Source organism: Carassius carassius, chromosome 3 (genome assembly GCF_963082965.1).
Source record: "Carassius carassius chromosome 3, fCarCar2.1, whole genome shotgun sequence".
In the NCBI taxonomy this organism is placed as follows: Eukaryota; Metazoa; Chordata; class Actinopteri; order Cypriniformes; family Cyprinidae; genus Carassius; species Carassius carassius.
Window position 1 is genome coordinate 7,187,526 of NC_081757.1, and position 25,600 is coordinate 7,213,125.

Sequence of the window (25,600 nt, forward strand, 5' to 3'; positions counted from 1 at the left end):
TCACAGATTATCTAATCAGTATATGTAGAAAATGTGTTATATTGCTAATGTAATATATTAATTTATGAACATCACCACTGGTATAGGCATGAAGAATGAAGCATGAGAGAGAACATGAATGTTTGTTTCTCATCTAGCACATTATCACTGCTCTCTGTAGTTCTGTGCATCTTCATTCGGGACAGAAGCTTCTGAGCTTATATCTAATTCAAGAAGTCACTAGAACAAATGACTTCATCTTCTTATGGCATTTCTGGATGGGACTGTAGGCCTATACACAGCATATGTGCCTGACAGCAGCCACATAGCAACATGCTAAGAACCATGTATAATACCCTAGCAAACAAAAAGAGTAAAAATAATTCCTACTTAGTACATAAATTTACTTGAAAGGTACTAAGTTTTGTTTTATGAAACAATGTAGAACAAAAAATATATAGGCCTATCTATCAGTGGGGTAAGACAAATAATGTTTTTTCCCTTTGAATTTTTTTTTTAAAGATATTAGTAAAAATACATTCAGATAGCCAGAAATGAAACCTGAATTCACATTTTTTAAATTATGTGTGACTATATGAATACTGCATTACAGTGTTTCTTATTTATTAATAAAAGTTACTATACAAACCTTGCCGTGCTATTTTTCTGACCTCAACACAATCATAAACTCAGTTACAAACAAAACAAAGCAACAATCTTAGCACTGAGTCCTTTTTTGGTGATGTTTTGCGGTCGGTCGCGTTCAGTCCCTCCCCTGGTGAATGAGTATTATGTAGATGGGATGACTGTGTTGTGAGTTATGGGGTGTGACAGGTTAATCCGCCTGCACCCCTCATCTCCAGCCTCCAGCCCTGCACTTCTCAATCTCCGTCGGCTGAGGTAAGTCACAGCCTCTGAGGCTTATTAACGTTCCATGCTTGCTCTGTTTTAAAGCTGACAGGCTAAGAGGATACTGGGACTGGATTCAGGGTACATCAATTTATACTTAACAGAAGCTTTTAGTTGCATCACTTTTTTATTAATTGACCGAATACAGATCTTTAGCTTTATCGTAGTAGTATTTCAACTGTTGTAATTGTCTCAGAGGAAAATCACAGTTTTATACGGTTTCTCCTTAAACAGGCATATTGCTTGATGATATTAATATCTGAACCCATCACATTTAATAATGTGTCAGTTCGCTGTATTGTGTAATAGTGTTGTGCTTCTAATCCTATCTATCTATCTATCTATCTATCTATCTATCTATCTATCTATAAATGTTCAAAGTTAGAGGCTTTTTATGCTAAATATTGTCAAGCCAGTGTTCACTTGAGAAAAAAGTAAAATGGAGTTTTAATGACTAATTTACATTTGCAGGTAAAATCTTGTTAAATAAAAAAATATTATAATAAATTATATAATGCATTAGAAAATGTTCTGGGTTTATGTTTTACATCGAGTTTAACATAGACTAAAACTGTAACATTTGAACTACATTTACATTTAGTCATTTAATAGATGCTTTTATCCAAACTAAATAATTTTATATAAATGATGCACGTTGAACAATAATCCTCAAAATGCACTTTCCCATGACCTGTCTCAGATTAATACAGTATTTTGTTTAATTTTTTTACAAGGAAAATAATCTACATGCAACTTCCTGTCTGATACTTTATTTGTTTCAGAATTTACAACTAATATTCTAATTAAATCTAAATATAGACAGTGAAATATGTTTAATTTTTTAGTTTCCATTCAGCCACTGGAGGATCTCTGCATCATGGCTGCTGTAAGTAACTTTTCTTTCAGCTTCCAGAATAAACTCTATTGTTAAATGCAGTCGGAGGGATGAACTAATCTCTTGTTTCTCAAGGTGTTTCAGTAGGTCATGTGATGATGGGGATTATTCAATAATTGAGTTGGGGGCTCTCAATGGTAGACACAGGATTAGTTATCTTTAAACCCTCTTGTCTGTGCTTCTATCAACATAATAAACTGTGTTCTTTTCATGTTCATCCCATTAGACCGGAACATTTCGTATGGTGTCTGAGGAGGAGCAGGCGTTACGCACTAAACTCGAAAATCTGAGCGTTAAGGACCACGGGCCGGTTTACGGACCCTGTAAGAAACTCCCAGATCACACTAAACAGAAGGTACAACTAATATATTCTACAATAAAGCTTACAGTATATCATTTAGTCACACATAAATGTTAATTCATCTTCCTCTCTCAAAGGCTAAAGATGAACTGAATGAAACAGAGGAGAGGAAAGTGTCTTCTATAAAGGAATTGAGGGCCATGATAAAAGAAAAGGCAAGCGGAGGCGGCGATCTGGCCAAAGCTGTGCAAGAAAAATTTGAGAATGAGCCAGATTCCCTTCTTCTGAGATTCATACGTGCCAGAAAGTTTGATGTGACAAGAGCACATGAGCTTATGAAAGGTAAAGCATTTTATTAAAGGCATTTATGACACAGCCCCATTGTTTTAGAGCTAGGCCGAGTCATTGCGGTCATCTAAACATGCTTTTGTCTTCATCTATGCATTCTGAGGCTCTGGGACAGGGAGAAATTCTCTGCTTTAATTGGGGCTTTCTCGAAACTTTCAAAGAGAGCCTTTGTGCAGAAATAGGCCAGGTTCTCATTCTCTGAGAACAGACAGACAGGCTGGGCTTTGATGTTCTGTCTATTTCACACAAACTGACATTTCTAATACACATGCACGGCCCACAGAAACATGGCAAACAAACTCGCACACATGACTGAACCTTTCGATGCATGAGAACCAGGACGAAATACTGCAAAAGAGCAATGCTGCATTCACTAAGATAGTATAACAAGAAAGAGTATTGATATTATTGCATAAAAAAATGCTTGCGATGCAGAAATGTTATCAAAGATTGCTCTTCCATAGCTCCTGAAAATCTTTTTATAAAATATACATTAATTAACCCTAAAAAGTCTGCGTTGTTGTATTCGAAACACACATTTACAAATTAACTTAGCTGTTTTACACAATCGGCTACAAGCCTTTTGTCATCTGATCCATAGTTTGTATCATTCTAGGAAGCAAATATCATTTGTATTGTTCTAAAATTCATGGTTCATGTGTCTTTTTTCTGTAGAAACTGATTTGAATAAAGCAAACGTAAGAGTAACTTTTACATTGTTAGTGATATTTTAAGATGAGCGCTAACTGGACTGAAGCAGCTTAGGAGTGCTTGATTAGCCATTCATCAATTCATGTTAAAATATGTGTATTGAATATTATTATCAGGCTTTTGAGGAGTATTTTGTGTTCAGATCTCAATGTTTCGTCCCACAGTTAAAAACTTTGATCATAAACCTAAGCATTAAATACAGAGTGACTTCTGATATTTATATGCATTTTGTGTAAGTAGTCTGCTATACTGTTATCAGAATTTCATCATAATTTCTGACCATATAAATAACAGCGTCTGCACCAAATTGCATATTTTTGCTCAATTTGAACTCCATATTCTCACTATGTAATTTTATGAGTGATAAAAGCCTGACTGATGTCTTGGCAAAATTGAGAAAAGTTTGAGGCATTATTGAGATCTCTGAGTCTGAAAAGCACATTTTCAGTTGCATTCTACAAATGGTGAAGAGTCTTGTTTTTCTCTCTCTGACAGGTTATGTGCGGTTTAGGCGAGACTATCCGGAGCTGTTTGAGAACTTAACCCCGGAGGCTGTGCGCAGCACCATTGAAGCCGGTTACCCTCGAATCCTCTCCACCAGAGACAAGTACGGCCGAGTGGTGCTGCTCTTCAACATCGACAACTGGGATCTGGAGGAGGTCACTTTTGATGAAGTATGTGTGCTACTTATTACAGCCTAATTTCCATCCACTGTCCAAAAATATCTGTCTATCCATCCATCCATCCATCCATCCATCCATTTTAATGAACATGAATAAATAATAGCTAAAATGTTAAAATGTACAATCAATAATCATTTTAATTATTTGCATAAGATTTTATAACATAATGTACCATATATCTATAATAAACTAGGAAAACATATAATTTATATGACATCTCATATTTTCATATTTTAATGACAACAAAAAGATGTCGTTTTAACGAGAAAACATCTCGTTATTATGAGAAAACATCTCATTATTATGATAAAATGTCATTTTAACAAAAAAAATGTATTTCTAGAAAATATGTTGTTTTAACGAGATGTCGTATTAACATATCTCGTTTTTACGAGAAAAGATGTTTTAACGAGAAAACATCTTGTTATTACAAGAAAATTTTTGTTTTAACGAGATAATTATGTTGTTTTATCAACATATCTTATATAATAAGAAAATATGTCATTAACGAGAAAAAAAATCTAATTTTTACGAGGATTCATTTTAAAACATCTCATTACTATAAAAGATGTCATTAAAACTACATTATTTAAAACTCAATTATGTCATAATATCTTTTTTATAAGTAAACATTTTTATATGTACATTTTTAATGTTTTATTCTTAGCTAATTATAATAACCCTGTCTCAAACATAAATGTGTCTTTTCACAGACTCTGCGTGCCTACTGTGTAATCCTTGAGAAACTTCTAGAAAACGAAGAGACCCAAATCAACGGCTTTGCGCTCATTGAGAACTTCAAGGGCTTCACGATGCAGCATGCATCCGGCATCAAACACACCGAGCTGAAGAAGATGGTGGACATGTTACAGGTAAACACCTTATATCGCCTTCAGTCCACAACCTCATGTATCACATAGTACTGGATCACATAAAGCTTGTGCGGTCTGTACGATACAGGACTCTTTCCCGGCCCGATTCAAGGCAGTGCATGTGATCCACCAGCCCTGGTACTTCACAACCACCTATAACGTGGTGAAGCCCTTCATGAAGAGCAAACTGCTGGAGAGGGTGAGTGGAGTCAAGGGGAAAGAGAGGAATTCAAGTGGATGTGGGGGGAAAAGTGTTGAACAAGATGTTCACTATTCTGGCAAAGGGGTTCAAAAGGAGAACAAAAGATGCATGAAGTAACTATTTCCACTTTAGAAACTTAAACGCACACTCACTAAACCATTTAATTCTACACAAGAATCACACCATGTTGAGATCACATGACTAATTCGATGTGCACTTATGAAAATGTGTTTAAATGGGAAATTCGAACATGTTTGTCTACTAGGTTTTTGTTCATGGGGACGAGCTGGATGGATACTTCAAGGACTTTGGTACTGAAATCCTTCCTCCGGATTTCGATGGGACGGGTCCCAAATGTGACGGCAAAGAGACGGCGATCAAGCTCTTTGGATCTGAAGATACAGCTCTTTAAAAGAATCAAGCCAACAGCATAACACTGTGACCGTTTGTTTAAAATATGGTTAAGATGTTTTATAGAAACTATGAAGGAAATTATTAGAGTACTTTTAACCACTGTATTGCACTAAAAGTATAAGAAGGTAACAGGTCCTTTTAACACATGTACTGTTGGGATGATACTGTACATTATTAGACATCTCACTGGCCAATACATGAAGTGTCTAAACTTATCTGACATTTGTTTTAAACAGAGAAACTTGACGTGTCTTTTCTTCCTTGCCTTTTAAACGTCGGCCTACAATTTAAAAAGAAAATTTAGTACTAGTTGTGTGTAGAAAATAAGTGTTATAATTAGAATTAAATGCATAAACTTGATTACAAGCCTTGATCAAGAAATAATCCAGTTGTTACTTTGTTGTTTTAGGCTTAATGGCTTGTAGATATAATGTTGTGGTTATTGTTGTGAACCAATTTTGGTTCTTCTAGACCAAGAGCTTTGACATTTTCAATAAAGTGGGCAAAATGTTAAGTGTTTTGTACATCTGATGTCATGTGAAAACATGCAGAAAGTGTAAACTACTAATACAAACAAGACACACCACTGTTCAAATGTTTAGTATCAGTAAGATTTAAAAAATAAATTAATATACTTATTTAGCAAGGATGCAGTTGGAAGCAATTTATTGGAAAAAATAAATGCTGTTCTTTTAAACTTTGTTAATAAGGAAATTCTGAAAAAAAAGAAAGAAAGAAAGATTTAAATAGAAATAAATACAAAATTGATAATAAATGTTTCTTGAGTATCAAATCATCAGAATGATTTCTGAAGGATCATGTGACACTGAAGACTGGAGGAATGATGCTTAAAATTCAGCTTTGCATCACAGGAATAAATTACATTAAGATATAATCAAATAGAAAATTGATATATTCCAAAATATTACTGTCTGTACTATATTTCTGATCAAATAAATGCAGCCTCGGTGACTTTTTAAGCTTTAATGGTGTTGTACATATAATTTAGCCTGTAAATGACAGATTTTATATTTGATATATACATACATTAACTTGTAATATGTAGTTTGACTGAAATAGTTGATACCGACAGATTTAAAAATTAAATAAAAAAATTAAAATAAAAAAAAACAATGATTAATCCTAATAAAAGATATCGCTACTGGAAAATAAATAAATAAATCACATAACAGCAATTTGTATTGTTTTTTTAAACAAGAAAATAATTTATTTCTGGAACACAATAACCATTCTTGTAATAATTGATTTTTCAAATCACACACCATTGGTTCTCCAAATCAAAAACACACCAGTGATTGAGATATTATGCTGCATGGGGTTTTGAGGTCATGAAAAATGACACGTTCAAAAATCAGCCACCAAACACAATAAACCGTGATAAGAATGTGGGTCAGAATACTAGGAACAGATCTGGTCTTCAGTGAATAATCGCTAAAGTGATCTTACACTGACAATTGGCCAGCGTCAGTCTCAAAGCTTTGTGATTATTTTACTCTATATTCTGCATTTTTAAAATACATATGGCCTTTCACTTTTCTTTTACAATTCCTATTTGTGACTGCAGCATGAGTACATTTTCTCTAAACTCCATTTGACACAATATGTTCTTTGAGCATCTCAGTTTGGCGTGGAGCAAAAGAGAAAAAAGAATTCAAAGCATTATTGCTGGTCGTCAAACAAATTAAAGTTCCCCAGTTTCCATAAAGCATCATTATATAACAACTAAACACGTTTATCTTTTTACCTGCCAAAACAAGTTAGTTGGTAGTTTTCATAAGCAGATTTGGTGATATGATGCAAACATTATCACATACACCCATTTAAAATCATATTTCTGTACATAAGAGACCAAAAATAACATTGAAATTAATGTAAAGCACAAAAACAAACTGAATTTTGGTTAATGTCTGTAGAGGATGTACAACATGAGCCCATGTTTTCTGTGCAAAAAGTAAGTGGGAGGCAAACTTGATCAACTTAAAACAAAGATTAAATTTGTGCTGGTGCAAAAGGCCAAATAGATCCGATCGCCAGAAACAGCCAAACACTGACACCCAACCAGGAGCTTTCATACTCACGTTTACAACACCGTTTCGCTGTTTTCAAAAGATTCAAGAAATAAGACAAGAACAGCTTCACTGAATACAAAGACTTACAAACCAGAACGAAACCAAACAGAGGGGAGGTAAACTCTCTTTCTAACAACCAACAAATACTAGTTATCTGGATGGGATTTTATAAACCGTTCCAGTTGAGTGTGAAAGTTAACATTTACCTCAGTGCTTTTTCACCTCATAACCCACAGGGGGCGTCTTGACAATTGTAACACGGAAAATTACACTTTCATCAATATTGACAGCTAAACACTAATAATGAAGGCAATTATGCATGTTATAAATGCACATAGTTCACAACACATGACAGTTTTCGGCCCCCAGTGACAATATTTACTCAACTGTCATGTATACTAAATGTTTCATAGGTTATTTGATTGTTTTTTGGTCATCGAGTGGCTTTTTCAGATTTTATTTTTTTTTTTCTTGGAAACTCAAATACACTTTCTTTCACAGCTGCAGCATGATAATAAATCATTAAAGATTACAGAATCACAAAACATGGCAGAGAAATATTACCGAGCCATTTTGTAAGATTTACATGTATGAACGCTTCCCTGAAACAAAGCAAGTCTAACTGCACTAAAGTGCTGCGTCAACGTCTTTTAGAGTCCGCACGAGCCTTTGTTCCCTTCAAATTTCAACTGATATATTTTCCCCTCTGCATTAGATTTTTTTAATGGGTAACAAGATTAGTCCCATTTCAGACAAGTCTTGATTCTAAAGAAACGTAAATGCATCAAGTAATTGCACAAAACAGTGAAATGAACAAACAACACAAGGAAAAAAACATAAAAAGCATACTAGAGCACAAATCCCTTTAAGTAACCAGTTTTCACAGACGTGCCCCATGAAGTCCCACTGGGTCCCGAATCAAGTTACACAATCAAGAGATCTACCAACTTCAATGGTTCTCCACAAACACCAGTCAATACTGCAGCAACAGCGTGTGCTGCTCTTCAGCAGAATGGGATTTGCCATCTTAAACTGGGTCGTAGTGCTTGTGGGACGTTTTGGTAATCACAAGGGATCATGGAGTTCATTCAAGGCTTCCGGTCTCCCTTTCCTTTCTCATTCCTAGATTTAACGTTGTAGGCTAGTCTCAGATCGTATGGCAGATGTCATATAAAAGTGCATCGACTAGGAATGTGACTTTCTATTCAACTGACAAGTCTTCATGAATAATGAAGTTTCACACTATGGTATACTTGACAAGGTTTAGTTCGTTTTAAAATATGAGTGACATGAATGCTAGCCTGTAAACGGTTACCAGAACAAAAATTCAAATATCAAATGACAATATTCACTCAAACAGCGCGCCAGTCGTATCAATAAGCACATAGTGCCTGCATAACTCTCACTACCCATAAACTCAAGTGTTATGTACAGTAAGGTTTGTGTGTCATTTTAATAAGCCAGCTGGGTGAATCTCACAAAACCAGTCAAGAACAACAACGTCTAGATCATATTTTAATCCCAAAACCAATTAAAAAAGGGACATTTTTTAGCTGAAGGAAATTAAGGTTATTATATTTGTGCATTGAGACAATTGTGCAATTGTCATCATCCTAAAATAACTGATAATAAATTATTTATTATTGTTTAATTATAATAAAGGTGTTATTTGTGGCACTGCCTTTCATTAATGATGATTTATTAGTGCAACACAGTAAAAGACAGAGGCACACCCCTGAAATAAAAGAAAATAACAGAACTTTACCAAATCAATTGCCTTAAACAAAAACAGCAATGGGGAGAAATGTGCTTACATTTGAATTAAAATGCTGAATATCTTAATTGTCTAATAAATAAAGTACGCTTCGTTTAATTTATGCACAATATCATCCAAAAAATACTTTATTTTTGTGAGATTCACCAAGATCTGCTAGATCCTGTTTAGCATAGTGATAAACTTTCAGATTTCAGTGTCCTAATTAGAGCGCAAGAGATACTGGTTGTCTCGAAATAACTACAAACTACAGTAAATGGAAAACGCCGCCCTCGCTACACAGGTTATTTGATAGTTTTTTTTGGTCATTGAGTGGCATTGTTTTCTCCCGTGGAAAGTCATTACGATTCATGTTGATAAACCGTGATAAAAAGAGAAACAAATATCCCCGTTGACAGTAAACGCTTGAAGATGGTGGTCCGACCCCTTGTGTGCATGGTGAAAATGTCCCGTGGAGGTGAAACAGAGACGGGATCAGTTAGGATTTACTGTCTTGACATTTGCTTTCGATGGAATGGGCGCCTTGACTTTTGCACGGTGGTTTCTGTTTCTCCCACTGGCAGATGGCATTGGCGTAGCCCACGATGACCTTGTCCATCCAGGTGATGGGCTGAGGGAACAGTACAGCGCCCTCGAAGAAACCCAGGTGTCCACCGTGCAGCGTCAGAGCGAAGATCACGTTTGCTTTCTTTTCTGGAAGGTGAAAATGAACCAACCAATCTCAGAGTTTTAATACAAGTGACTAATTGCAAAAGTCAAATACACATTATGTATCTGCCACCAAAAAAAAAAAAAAAAAACAAGGTAACTGCATGTATATATGTGTGTGTGTGTGTGTGTGTGTGTGTGTGTGTGACCCTGGAGCACAAAACCAGTCTTAAGTCGCTGGGGTATATTTTATAGCAATAGCCAAAAAAAAAAAAAATATAATTATAGATTTTTCTTTTATGACGAAAATCATTAGGATATTCAGTAAAGATCAAGTTCAATATAGATATTTTGTAAATTTCCTACCGTAAATATATCAAAACTAAATTTTTGATTAGTAATATGTATTGCTAAGAACTTCATTTGGACAACTTTAAAGGGGATTTTCTCAGTATTTTGATTTTAATTTTTTTTTTTCAATTCCAACCCTCAATTCCAGATTTTCAAATACAAATTGAGAAATTGACCACCATGACTGGTTTTGTGGTCCAGGGTCACAAATATATTTTGAGAGCTACATCAAAATCTACCATTTTAACAATCGTCAAATATATATCGTAATACATCTGATTGCTACACTTCCTTTGAAGGAGTCATGTTTGTCAATCATTACATCTATCACACTAACAACAAAACATTCAGGTTTCCACTGCACACCAGATACTGACGAAGTCCTCTTGACACACTGCCACTGAGCAACTAAAATGGCTTTAATACTCCACCAGTGTTGACCTTTAGTGTCCAACACTCAGAATTTGTCATAGTTTGCATTATGACACACTTTTTTTTTTTTTTTTTCATTGACACATTATGCTTTTATATTTACACACACACACACACGAGTGTGTTTGAACAAATAGTGATGTCATGAATGTCACATGCATGCTGGTACACATCGATGTGGGGCTCTGGAGGAATTCTGTTTTTGGTATATGAGGTCATCGCCTAATAAAAGATCAGTTTATAAATAAGCTGTAGGTGTGCTGAAGTGGTAGGAGAAGCGGACAGAAAAGACTGCAGCAAAAAAAAAAATTTAAAAGTACTATTAGGTGTTGTGTTTGAGGCAAGCAATACTTTCACTATTTCTCATAAACTCCATCCATGCAGCTCCATGTAATCATGTGCATTCAAGTATTAGTTGGGTGCATTTATCCAATGTACTGTATATATACACACTGAAGGAATACATGGAATTTGCACACCAAAAAATAAATATATAAATGAATTAATTTTGAAATACATTATTTATTTCAGTCTGTTAATTTATTAAGCAATCAATCTTTTTTTCATATATCATAGATGGTATCACAGTCAAGCACCAATCTCATTTTCTTTGGAAGATGAAAAAAAGCAGTAGAGGATGGATTAAAATTGATCACTTTCAATAATACGCTCTCTATCTTTTAGACTTCTTTTCAAATCGCATGAAACTCTGATGGTTGCTGTACCTGCGAGTGTGCGAGGAATGGTGAGCAGTGAGTTGTGCACAAGCGGATCGTCACCAGAGTTCACTAGAAGCAGAGGCACATTTATCTGCAACACAGAGAGAAGAACTAGAGTCAGAAACAGGATGTTACACACAGATAACAGTATTTCCTTATAGACTCTCTAAAGCTATTCACTAAATAGCAATCATATTTTACTCACATTATGAATGTAATGAACACAGCTCTCCTTCTCGTAGTACTCCTTCAGAGAGTTGTGCCCATGGAATTTTCTAGAAAACAAATTGATAACTTGCTATACTAGGAAAACTATGGAAGTAAAATAATGCCATATGTCTTTGAAACAAAAAAGCATGTTGAATAGCACTAACTGAAAAATATAATGCATTGCATTAACAGTGATTGCATTTTAATGCCTTCCATTTTAAGGTCCTGAAATCTAACATAGTTGTTTAAGCTGTGAATATTTCCATTCAAAATATTTCATAGTTTCATAATTAAAAATTCAATAATTAAAAATTCTGCAAATTTCAGTCCATTTTATTTCACATTCCAAATTCGCTTCCACAAATTCAGTGGTTAAATGCTGCAGAAAATTTGCCATTGCACATCCGGGAGCTGCAGGAATAGCAGTAGAGCACAGATGGATGATCTCCATCTTCTATCAGTTGCTCACGGAATGTGAAATAAAATGGACCAAAATTTGCCTGTCGAATATTATACATCTTATTTTTAAACTGCCTGAATATTTTGGAAGCGAATTCTGAAAGGTGAATATTAATTATAAAATTTTTAATTATGAAAATCTGTGTGAAATATTTTCTACTGAAATATTCATAGCTTAAATAAACAACTATGTTAAATTTCAAGAACTAAAAATACAAGCCCTGAAAACAGGCAAGCATTGTTAATGAAATGCATTATTTTTTTTATGTTAGTGCTATTCAACATGCTTTTTTGTTTCAAAGACATATGCCATTATTTTACCTCCATAGAATACACTGCCTACTAAAATACAGAACATGGAAACTTTTCTACTGAACTTGCATGAAAATCATCATCAAAATTGACAAATTTAAAACATTACCATAAGATTATCAAGAACTGACAAGGATCTTTTTTATTTTGCATAATTTATTATTATTTAATTTATAAATTTACTACTTATGTTGTTAATCATTGTTCAGAATACGTTAGTGTTAATTAAAAAATATATATATTTATATATTTGATTATAAATCAAATATATTTGATTTATATATATATATATATATATATAAACATTATATATAAACATTAAATTTGATAAGTAAATGCATCGTTCACTGTAGCTTAATGTAAGCTACAGGGTTATTATCAAACTAACACCATAAAAACAAATTAAATGCATGTTAGCTAAACTAAAAAAATATATATACATTTTATTGTAGCCAGTTGCTAAGGCAACATTTCTCATTTTATTAGTACTTATGTTAGGTAAAAAATGTTAGCCTGATTGCACTGTAAGTCGCTTTGGATAAAAGCGTCTGCTAAATTCATTTATTTATTAAAAATTTAAGTAACTAAAACTGAAATAAAAATAAAAAAGAACTATATATTAATTCTAAACACATACATGCATACATACATACATACATGCATAATGATTAAAGGTCATAAAAAACTTTAAAGAATGAAAAACAATTATAAAATGACAAACTTTAACGGCATGCTTATAAGTGCTTTGTGCCACTCTTTATAGGAGCCTTTTGTATTATAATATTTTTGCACAATAAAAGATTATTAATAAAAACCTTTCTTGTTCTGTCCCATCTATCATATGTTCATAGTAATATTTATTCTCATGGATTATGATATACATACATACCGTAATTAATCAAATAAAAGCCGGGGCCTTTATTAACCTGAACTGCAGAAGGTAACAGGCTTTTATTTGAAGCAGGCTTTTATTAGAGGCAGGCCTTTATTTCTAATTCAATCTGTTTGATAAGTAATTGTTTCAAATAACCCATTTTAAATTAAAAGCGATAGCGTTCCAGCGGACAGGGATTATAACATTAGTACAGAATCAGTTCAGAATCAATCAACAAAAGAATCAGTTCGGTTCAGACGCGCTCTGTGTCCGTCTGCTTCACGTTGAATCATGCATGCACAGTATCATCAGCTCCTCGGTTCTCGAATCGGACACGTCCGTCAGAAACGGTTCTCGGTTCAGTGTACTGGTGATCCGAAAACCAATGCAACCGGTTCTTGACTTGAGAACGAGAAATGCTCCGGCAGTGGGCGTGTACGTCCGTTATCTGCCTCTGCTGCACATATTTTCCCCCGGCATTTATTTAAGACTGGCCTTTATTTGTCCGTGTTGACCACGCCCCTGGCCACTATAGACGGTTTCATCGGGCGCACGCGCCTGGACCTAAGTTAACTTCCGGTCTGTGTTGTGTATATCGGTCTGCCTAGCGGTGCCGTCTACAAACGCAGTTAAAGTCAAGGTGATGAGTAGACTGAAGTTGGGCTCAGGTGGTTGTGCTGCGGGATGTGTTTCCCATACATTTATTTATTTTTGGAGACTCGCCACAATTTTAAAACTGATCGATTTTCAAAAAGGCTTCGTTGAATAAACATGAGTAACATTAAGTACTGCACGTTTAATAATAATAATTCCGTACATTTATATGTTTAAATATCAAAACGAGGCACAGGTGTTTTTATATCGCTGTATTTCTGAAGGAAGACTTGCATGTTATATGCCTGATAAAGCAGCGTGTGAGCGTACGAGCTCTGCTTTGTTTACAACTGTTACTGGGGAAACCTCTATTTCTCGTGCTTTATGTCTGTGCTTTAAAACATCTCCTGCTGGCAAAGAATGAATTTGCATTTTCATTAAGTCCTCCTGATCCACGCAGCAAACATATTTTGTTTGTTATCAAAAAATATCTACTCTAGAGGGACTTGGCTGTTGTTATTGATTCTATTTGGAAGTCTACAGGAAGTTAAGTTAGGTCCGCAAAAGCGCGCATGCGCAGTAACATTTGTTTATGTTGTTACCGTTGAAACCGTCTATAAGAGGCCCGGCGTTTATTTGACTACCGGTTTTTATTTGAGGAATTACGGTATATATATATATATATATATATATATATATATATATATACACACACACATACACACATGCACGCACGCACACACACATATATATATATATATTTTAATTAAGTTGTCTATATTTGGTAGACTGGGTTTAACACACAACACAAAAGGCATAGAAATTCTACATTGATTATAAAAAAAATGTAAAAAACAGTACTGGTATCAGATCGGTATTAGTATCGGCCGATACTCAGAATCTTTGCTATAGGATCTGAAAAAAAAATGGTATTGGTGCATCCCTAGTATTTTATAACAGCACAAAATCTTTGAAAAGGCTAAAGATTCATTTTCAGAGAACATGACTTAAAATAACTCTAAACATGACTTAAAATAACTCAAATCTCAAGTCACAAAATGTGTCTTGTATCGGTTTCACAAGAGAATTTCAAAAACCACATTTAGCAATTTTCCTTTACTCACCTCATGATATTGTCATCGATCTGCATGAGAGATGTTGCAGTGTAGAGCCGGCTCAGATCCGCATCCACCATTGTAGTTGAGCCAACTCCGAATAACACGCCCCTGTTGAACCACAAAATACAACGTCTTGCTGACTCCGTTAAATCGACAGCTCAGTGGTTTGATATATATTCTCTTACCACTCAGAAGATAAGTAAATTTATCTTGTTTTTGTGTCATCAGAGAGAGCACTAGTGTAAGTTATTCTGAGGTCTCCTAATGGCTTGATTGCAAAAGAACACATGAGCTCAAAACAGTTTCAGCAGAAGAGTGAATATCACAGCCGGCCACTCAACACCACTCACACCGACGCCTGTCAGATCAACTGTACCTGTGGGACAAAATGATCTTCTTCATGTTGTCGGCCATCAGGAAGTTATAGAAACGACGGCACTGGTCCCACTGCAGAAACGTCTCCTGAGCCCTGAAGCGCACACACACACACACACAAAAGAATGCTTATTCAATGCTATTTAAACTACATATAAAGTTTGTCTTTCACACGTTTAATGTTTATAAAGTTATGATGAATAAGTTCACTTTGGAACAATAGTTTAAAAGTAAAAAAAAAAAAAAAAAATCTATAGAGACATACATTCAGAATTTTTTTTTTATTTCTATAATATATATAATATTATTTCTTGATATATATATATATATATATCAAGTCAATATATATATATATATATATATGATAAAAAATAAATTTAAATGTATAGACTGCTTTTTATTTATTTGAAAGTTTTTACAAAATTATAGAAAATGTAAATACAAAAATGTATTTGCAATAAATAACTTTATATGTACACACTCGCTGGCCACTATGGTTTTGGTATATAATATATATATATATATATATATATATATATATATAGAAGCCTTCAGGGGCAGAGAGAAAATGGGCATTAAAAAAATTAAGCTTTTAACACAAAATTAAACAAACAACATCAAAACTATAAAAAATATGATCTGCATGAGCCCTTTAATATCAATTCCAGCAAAATTCATAAGGTGCATTAAAAGGGATCAGATAATCAGGCAGAGCAGATTAGCAGAGGCTTTATAGATTCAGTAATCCTGTCTGAAGGCAGAGCTCGACTGTTTGGCAACATACTGAGGGCAGTGCCAAGTGTGCCGACGTGTTTCACAAAACCCCAGCAGAGCCGCTGGCAAACAGCACAGACAGCAAGGGTGTGGCTTTAGATTTACTGAAGCCCAAACACATCCACTGCACTGAAACCCACATCACATGCTTATTCACTCACAGCGATGTGAGATAGCTGATGCTATGGTGCTCTAATGTTGACATGTCAACATCCTTACAGCCAGTGTGCAAAGTTTGCAATCTCTTTTTTTTTTTTGCCATAGTAAGACAGACGTCAAGTTAGATATACATATCGCAAGAATTTATCTAGTGTAAACTAATAAACAGCAACAGTTCTTTGGCTTTGGTTTACATACTGACCAATATTTAATGCTTATTACAGAGAACTCACTACAGTGGCGTTCTGTTGAATTTTTGTAGCCAAATGTCAAAATATAATGTGTTGAAATAAAGGTTTTTAACACTTTTGACTTCCTTTGGGAGGTTCCGAACATGACCTATAAATTCACACACTGTTTATGCCGTAACATTAGGTAAGCACTACTTTAGCTAACAGAGATATGCTTATACAAATGTACAAACAGTAGGTTTTCCTTTGCACGAGTTTCATGCAACATGCAAATGTCAAGCGGAGGAAGCAGGTGGACATAATATGAGACCATCTGTGCATTTTAAATCACAAACTACATTGCACACACTCTCAGCAGTGATAAAATGGTCCATCTTGTACTCAAAGCAAGCAGGCAGCATTTTTATCTGGACAGTACACCCACAGTACACAACATCCAGTATAATGTAGCTTCTGTCTGGGAATAAAGTGGCTCACCTTAGTGCACTGTAGCCCTGGCACACGCTCACACAACACAGAACACGCTCCTGGTTGGTTCGGTTCTCTCCGAGGAACTTGCACACAATATTTCCCCCCAGACTGAAGCCCACGACAATAAGTTTGCTCTGGGGATATGTCTTTTTGATGAAGCCCACCATTGCTGCAAACTCCCACGTACAACCTGTGGAGAGAAAAAATAACAGCAAAACATTAAAACGGAACATGAACTTGACCAGTCACCAGAAGTGAATAGCTGAGCATTATGGAATGAATATCTATAAATTATTATTCAAATCAAAATCTGATAGAATATTAAATCTGATCAAATATAAAATAACACTTGATAAACCAAAATACAATGGCATCTGATCATATAAAAACTGATTAAATAAAATATAAACTGAAAAATAAAATATTATAAATAAATTAAAATGAAATAGATGTATGTATTGACAGTAAATGTATCATTGACATTTTATTGAGATTTACTGTATCCCTTAAGAAATATGAAGTTTCCTGAATAAACACATAATCTATGCACGTCTCGTACCATAGGTGAACATGCGAGGAGAGGTAAGCTCGATGTTCGGCAAGGCCCCGAGGTGATTGAGCACAGCACAGCGGTAGCCCTGTTTCTGCGAATGGTCCACAAACGTGCGGATATAGTGCTTTTCACTGTGGTTCCCAATGCCTGGACAGATGACCATGGTGACGTCCTCTGTCAAACCAACACAAAACATTAAGAGCACTTGCTATGGAAGCCATTTCACACATAGACAAATAAATGCAAATGTACGAAGACAAATGTTTGAGTCGCTCAACATTATCATACTGTTTATCTTTTCTTTTCCAGGTAATGTGTCACAATATTTGCACAGAGCAAGCAAATGCAAAATAGTTTATATAACAACATAGCTGCCAAAGTTCCACTTTCCAACACAGTGACATTGCAATAGTGTTTATAAGTATTTATGTATAGATGCATGTATTCATTTCAATTACATTTTTTGAGTTCTTTTCTGTGCTACGTTTATCTCAAAATTACATTCATGGTCTTATTTGGGGCAATTTTTTGGTTTCTGTTATTCCAAATTATTAAAATGCCTTTGTTTATGACATTAAAATGTCATAATTGCCATTAATAATTGTAATTTTAAATGTGGCTTTTCTTTAAACCAACTTTTTTAAAACTGAAAATTCATTTTTTGTTTTGTTTTTTAACAAAAAACATGGAAACTGGATCTTTTTATCTTTCATTTCTGATTTTTTTTCTCTCACAATTCTAAGTTCCTTTCACAATATATATATATATATATATATATATTTAAAACTATATGTGTGTGTGCTTATATATAAGCACACACACATATAGTTTTAAATATATATCACACTTCTACATTTATATCTCAGAATTACAAGAAAGAAAAAAATCCAGATTTGTAAAATAGAAAATCTGAATTGCGAGACCAATTATCTATTTTTTTTTTTTTTGTCATGGTGAAACTAAGCTTTTATTAAAAAGGTCACATTAGATAAAAGCAAAATGGCTTTTCATATACAGTAGATAAGCATTTCTGTAATTAATACCTCCTCTTCTGAATGATGATCAAGCAAACTCCTTGAACCTTTTTTATCAGGTTTCCAAACAGGAGTATAGTGTTACGCTCCAGCTAAGACTAAATAAACCCAACTACAAGGCACTGACCTCCGGACTGATGATCCGCCAGCGGTTCAAAGAGGTCAAAAGTTGCCGTGGCTCCATCCTGCATGGGCAGATATTTGCGCAGGCCAAACGGGTGTGGTGAACTGACCCGACCCAGCTTTCCATAGAGGGCTGTCTGCAGATGACCGCTTTTACCCCATAGAAGAGGAGGAATGTACCTAGAATATGAAACAATCTCAGATTTATACAGTGACATGTGACTTGATGAAATTATTTGCACTAAAAACTTTCATCAAAAGCCACTTTTCCACCAAAAATACCTGGAACAATTTGTTTTGCGAAAAAATGGTGGATGAAATACAATGCTGCGTGAACTCAACCAATCAGCATGCTCAGATTCTGATTCCTGCAGTGGAAACACACCGAGTACTGACCCAAAGTGCCTAGTTCCTGGGGAAAGTTCTGATGGTAACTGATCAAAAACATACAAAGACGCAATTGATCGCAGAGGGGCCATTGCTCACCAAGAGCTAAATACTTTGATTTTGATCTCTTAATTAAAAATTTACTCATGGACCAACAATGAGATCGCCAAATTTTAAATTAAGCATAACATGTTACTAATAAATATACCAATCTCTGTAAAAAAAAAATTAAAAATAAGGTAAATGACAGTGCCATCTTTCTAAAGTTACTGACCCCTACTGTAATTTGGCTCCAAATCTCCAATTGCACTTTTGATCCCTCTCTATAAAACAGTGGATTACTCTGTAAATATTCATCCATGGCATTTAATAATTTGGCTTTAAATCACTATTCATGTTTGTTTTTATGCAAAACAAAAATTAACAAAATCAAACACTTTACCTGGGGAAGTTCCTGAAATTTGGTTGATTTGACAATGACTCGTAGGTAGTTTTGAAAAACAAAGCAAACTGCTGTCTAGATTCATGTTTCATCAAAACAAAACATACAGAGTGTGCATATTTTCTGATGACTATTAACGAGAAGTGTAGCAGCCCATATTTTTTGCAGTTCTTCAGGTTTGTTTCTAGATCGGTGCAGTGGGACAGGTCACATTACTGCTGACTCCATCCGTCATCATCCCACAGCTGCACACTGCTGTTATGTAATAGTCCCACCCACCAATTAGGTTTGAACCAATTACACACTGACCCTTCTCTAAGCTCATAGGTTGCTTGGTCTGACAGTCTTATAGGAATGAAGTAATTGTGAAATCAATTAAAATGAAAGCACTAGCTTTGACACATAATTCACTGGTCATTTTCAGCTGTACCATTCAATAAAAAAAAAACTTTGTCCTGCTAAATAAAGACATCCAGACCAATTTAACAACGTTCGTTAGCCTAAAAACAGCAGTAAACAAAATCCACCGAGTACCTTCTTTCCTTTCTCACTGTCACTGTGATCTACTCCACACCTCCTTGGGTTTTACATATCATACTCTCATGATATAGCCTCAAGCGTAGCTACATCACCAGTAACTATTACATGTGATTATCCTTAAAATATCAGTTATGAGATGTGAGGAATGAAAGCCGACCTGGTTTAATCTGCTCACAATGACACAGTCAAATAAGAAGACAAGAGGATCAGTGCAAAGAGATTTACCATAAAAAAAACCATGTAATTTGAGGTGAGTTGAGTTCAGAAACCCTAGAGCAGATAAATTAGGCAACACAAACATCAACACAATGCAAACTTGCTTTAAATAACCAGGTGCATCTCTGGAATCTTGACAAACGAGGCTTAGGTGTTACTTAACGAGCAACAGAACCAATTGGAAACAGGCTTTTTTTTTGTTCCCTGTACAGCATCTTTAGCCATTCCTCTCTTTGATGACTGAGCTGCAGTCATCCACAAGCATAAAAGATAAAAAAACAAGGAAGCACGCAGCAGCAGAGCCGCGTTGGCGTGACAAGCCTAATAATGCTCCAAAGTCCAGACCCACAATGCAACATCACAGGCATGAGCGACTATTATCAACGCTCGAAAAAATAACCTTCAGATCTTCAAACTCTGAATGCTCTAAAGCGCTTGTTTTCCTAACAGGCGTTTTGCTGGAAAATCCTCCAGCAAAACAAACATGGGAAAAGTTAATTGTGCCACCAAGGAGATAAGGATAAGTACAGACAATAGGCTGTGTTTGTTGATTGATCTCTTAGCCCCCTAGTGTAGTAGATGTGCTGGAAAATAATGATTGCATAACCAGCCGGGAGTCACTTTGGAAACACCCACCCGCACTGTGCAACAGACATATAACTTATGAGGTCAACATGGGCAAAACAGCTTCCAGAAGACATGTTTCTCATTTTAATTGCAGATCGTGATCTACTGTAATACAACAAAATGAACATTAACCATCATGTGGAATTGAAACCAAGACTAACAAAGGCTTGATAAATTAGCCAGTCAAGTGTGTTACACACTTAACAATGGCAACGCAGGTATATAAACACTCCTGCAGATGTTATTGAAAAGGCATGCTTTGTCTTGGCCTCAAGTGTAAACAGTATAATAACCATATGTTGTTAGAGCTAGCAATAAACTACTGAAGCATTACCTCACTGTTTTCATAAACTGTTGTCATGCAATTTGAGCATGGAATAGAAATGAAATACGTGTATATTAAAAACCTTCAAAGAATGTATGAAAAAGCATTCAACAAAAGCGTTCAATATACCACTGATGAGCAGATTGGCATGAGTTTTATTGCATGTTGCAGAAAACAGACTGTATGGTTATTTTCATCTATAAAATGACCTTGTCGTGTTTTTATAGTTTAAACTTTGTGTTTGAAAGCAATGGTAAACACTGTGCAGTGGTAATGGAACTTGTGAAACCAGAAAGTGTGAATTCTGACACTTTCAAACTTCATTTAGAAGTGTCTAAACTGTAGCCAAACAACAACTGAACTCATGCAAAATTGCTCATATTGTATGAGGAACAATGTCGTTTTCTCTTTTCCCTACTTTGCATTTTAGACGGTTGCACCTGTACATTTTGTGTTTTTAAAGACTGACCTTTACAACAACAGCAACAACAAAAAACACTGAGATACAGTGCAGTGTTGATATTGTTAATTAAAGAACTGCAATTATTTGAAACAGGAATCAACTGCAACATTATATTAAGGTATTTACTGTTACTTTTAAGCAATTTACTGTGTCCCTGTTGAAAAAAAAAAAAGAAAAAAAAAGATGGTAGAAGAACAGTAGAGAATATTTATGTAAGAGATTCTAGGAACGCTGCATTAGTCTTAGCAACCATGTGCTAAAAGCAGTGCAGCTTCAGGAACAGCCTCTAAGCTATTCTGAGATGTGGTTTACTCAGTAGACACAGTAAGTGCAGTGAAATGATAAACTGAAGTGTGCTACTCACTCTTTGGTCAGAATAGGACAGGACTTGAGCAGGAAGTGGTTGAGTGCTGTATCCTGGTAAGTGAGGTCTGGTGGAGCTGTGGGACTTTTCAAGTTTAGACACCGAACGATGACGTAGAGAACGGTGGCCACCGCTGCCAACTTCATGCCGTCAAACATCGCCGGCATCTCCGGCGCCACCGTGTACACCTCCGAATCGTGAGTGTTCATATTTGCGCTGAAAATAAACAAGAACAGATGACTGATGCAATGCTTCAGTAAACTAAAATACGATAAAGCACAAACTAAAAAAATCACTTGGGGTTAGGACCTATGGGCAGGATCTGGTTTAAACTATTTCAGTGTTCTGTCAGACAAATATAAAGTGGCTAGCTGATAACTGAAACTGAAGAAGTCACTTACTTTGTAAGTTAGATGGGTCTTGGAATGCGATCTTGTATTGTCTGATATTATAGGTGAGGACTGTGCGTCACAGTGATCGGGTCAATTTCTCTAAGAAAGGGGAAAGAAGCAACAGTTACACATACACGTAACAGAAACGATAAGAGCAGATAAGGTTGATTACATACTAACAGTGTCAAGCACTAAGGCCATATTAATAACCTAAAAACTTGTGGCATACTAAAAGAACATTTCACCCAAAAATGGTGAATAAATAAAGAAGAAGCTTAAGAGAATCATTATAGAGTGCTAAATGAAATTAAACATTTTAATTAGAAATTGTTAAGGCAGTGTGTACGTGATCCAGCCGGGCTAACTAGAGAAGACTTCAATTTTTAATTGTGAGGAAATGCAACTGTCAACTTGATTCCCTGAGACCATGCTCATTTCTGTCTTAACATGCATGAAGTTTAATGGACTCCATGAGAATTTTGTCCCCTAATTAAATGAGGAAGACTGGATTTCTTTCTTTTGTACCCATCCCCGAGCTAATGATATAATGAATTAATGATATCAATGCAATTGTACATTACAGCCAACAGAATTTACTCCATGAAGTTAATCCAAATTTGGTGTCTAATCTCATTCAAATTTATTTAAGAGCAAGAATCATCTTGAGAAATCTAATTAAATATATATTACATACGCTTTTGTTTTACTTTATCAACAAACATGACTACATAACTTTCAAACATGAGTGTCATGAAATATGGATTTGTATAATGTTCATAAAATACCTATTTATATGTTCGTGAACAACTGTTATGCTTAAATACAGAGATTCTCATAAAACCAATACAGAAAAAGGCCAGGGCATATTTCACTTCAAAATCAAGGGAAAATAATAATAATAATAATAATAATAATAATAATAATAATAATAATAATAATATACATATAATTATTATTTATTAATTTATTAATTATAATTATTATTAATGAAATAGTATTATTGTTTTATTAACAATTTTTATTAGATTTGATATTTTTGCTTTTATCTGTTTTTTATTTATTTATTTAGTTATTGTTTTATTCAATATTTATATTTTATTTTTAGTTAAAGATTTGTGAATTTTCTTGTTCATTTTTTTCTTACATTTTATTTTGTTTCAGTCGACATTTGTTTTACTTGAAGTAACAACAAAAATCTGGTTTTAGTATGTTTAACAATAATTAACCATGTTTAGGATTATAATACATACAAATTTTAAAGTACTCATGAATCATGGTAGCATCTGTTGCATTGCTTTATACCAATTTTGAAATCATTGTATAACAGTATTCATTTACTGTAATGGAGTAATACCATAAGCTACAATATTATGTAATAAGACTCATCATTAAAAATAACAGAAATGCTAAAAGTAATAAGTCAAGGTTGGATTACAATAATAATGAGAATGGAGCGATAAAATCTGATTAACTGTCATCAAAGTAATAGTGCCAAATATCTCAATGCACATAAAAAAAGACTTTATTTTATATAAATAACCTAGACATCCTCTTGACAGCTTTCAGAAGAATGATCGGGACATAAGATTACAACCCACTGATTATGATTATAAATGATCAATATGTTAAATACCAACCAGTAATGTTAAATTAAAGCATATAAACACACTTCATGATGGTGTTTCGATGATCGTGACAGTGTGCAGATGTTTCCTGCAGAAATGGGCCCAGAATATGCCTTTACTTCAAAACACCCTTACATACTGAAATATCCGGTGGTTATTCTATTATACACAGTGTGGATATGTCTGTCTATGGAAAACAAGCGGCATTGCAGATGTCAACAGAGTAGAACAGGAATCATCTGCCCATCATTTACACTCATACTAGAGTGATGGAGAACATTACGTATATTACACGTATACAAATATCTACTTAAGGCAAAACACTCGGCTATCATGATGACAGAGGCTGTTATGTTGAAAATAACAAAATAGCGTTTAGATTATCAAAACAAGCAGGAAAACGAGACGACACCCAGACACATACACAAGTACAAAAAAACCCGCATCGATTCAATACAGATGAAAACATCATACCTCGTTTCCCCAATCGATCACAACCAAACCCGTTTCCCTGTACTGGCCAAATGTGGATTTGTGCGCTGTCACTAGGACACTGTCGTGTGTTTATTTAGCGTTGCATTATCCGTGGTCCTTTCTAGCATTTTCTTCTCTCCTCGTCTGGTCTATGAACAGCCATAGGCGTAACCTCACTTCCTGCTTTAGAGGAGCTCGTTTACATATTGCGCTCCCTATTGGCTTAATAAAAGGAGCGCCGCCTCCTTTTTTATAAGAACGCTTCGACGGCACGTTACAGCCGCAGAGTGCGCAGACGTGCATGTATTCATTAGAGCACAAGGGAAGATTGTTGCTTACAGGGCTCCAGACTAGCGTATGAGATCAGCGACACCAGTGGAACTAAGTCCGTTCAACAGATAGTGGCGCCAGAAGAAGATTTAGTAGCGCTGGGGAGGGGTATTAAAAATAAAATTACTGTTGTTTTGCATTAATAAGTGCAGTTAGTAATAATATTAGGGCCACTCCACCAAACGGGTGTCATTTGCTTCCAAAACTCTTCAAAAAAATAATTTTCTATCTTTTTTAAAGACTGAATCTAGTAATACACATATTTGACTACTCAAAATGTGTATTGATCCATATCAGGTAACTATTACATTTTTATACAATTTTTAAGTGGAAGATGGATGCATTGTTCTCAGTCCTTATGGTGTTTCTTTTAAAGAAAAGGTTGGTTTCACGGTCAAAAAAGATTATTTTAATCGTTAAAAAAATCACTATCTACACAATATGTATTTTTCTAAAGTAGGTCTACACAAACCCATTTTTTCTTTTTAAAGGCAACTCAAAGCTCAAGCTTATCAATTTTCTATGATGCAGTTTAAATGAGATAAATAACGGACCAAATTTAACTTAACTTTAAATTTTTAAGGAAAAACTATTTAGTAACAGGAATGAAACTGGGTAACAGGAATGAGTATCCATTATATTAGGTTTGACTACACATAAGAGATGTTAATGCCATCACTGATATAGTGAAAGTGTTGAACAATGACTAAATTTCTTTTAGCTGATCTCCTCGCTAAAAAAGTCCAAATCATGTTTCTGTTTAAATCTAGTGGTCTGCAGATGTTTTTGTTAAGGTTATTTTTAGGAGTAGAAGACGGATAATAAGATAAAATATAAATA

At 34.8% G+C, this 25,600-nt stretch overlaps 2 protein-coding genes across 3 annotated transcripts; one reads left to right on the forward strand and one right to left on the reverse strand.

Annotated features, from left to right (window-relative positions):
* The first annotated feature begins 790 nt into the window (after positions 1 to 790).
* On the forward strand, positions 791 to 5,828 carry rlbp1a (retinaldehyde binding protein 1a). 2 transcript variants are annotated; one of them, XM_059527028.1, is made up of 8 exons: positions 791 to 879; positions 1,734 to 1,774; positions 2,010 to 2,138; positions 2,222 to 2,426; positions 3,639 to 3,817; positions 4,540 to 4,698; positions 4,787 to 4,897; positions 5,166 to 5,828. In XM_059527028.1, the coding sequence occupies exons 2-8, from the start codon at positions 1,766 to 1,768 to the stop codon at positions 5,310 to 5,312; spliced, it is 939 nt and encodes a 312-aa protein (XP_059383011.1). In that variant the 5' UTR covers positions 791 to 879; positions 1,734 to 1,765; the 3' UTR covers positions 5,313 to 5,828. The 2 variants fall into 2 exon arrangements, with proteins under 2 accessions (XP_059383011.1, XP_059383005.1); XM_059527022.1 differs by lacking the exon at positions 791 to 879 and adding an exon at positions 893 to 969.
* Positions 5,829 to 7,674: 1,846 nt separating this feature from the next.
* On the reverse strand, positions 7,675 to 24,597 carry LOC132117718 (monoacylglycerol lipase ABHD2). Its single transcript, XM_059527036.1, has 11 exons — positions 24,431 to 24,597; positions 22,341 to 22,430; positions 21,940 to 22,155; positions 18,580 to 18,755; positions 17,425 to 17,592; positions 16,872 to 17,055; positions 15,272 to 15,364; positions 14,902 to 15,003; positions 11,534 to 11,603; positions 11,335 to 11,419; positions 7,675 to 9,871 (listed from the first exon to the last, which is right to left on the reverse strand). The coding sequence occupies exons 3-11, from the start codon at positions 22,146 to 22,148 to the stop codon at positions 9,657 to 9,659; spliced, it is 1,302 nt and encodes a 433-aa protein (XP_059383019.1). The 5' UTR covers positions 22,149 to 22,155; positions 22,341 to 22,430; positions 24,431 to 24,597; the 3' UTR covers positions 7,675 to 9,656.
* Positions 24,598 to 25,600: the final 1,003 nt, after the last annotated feature.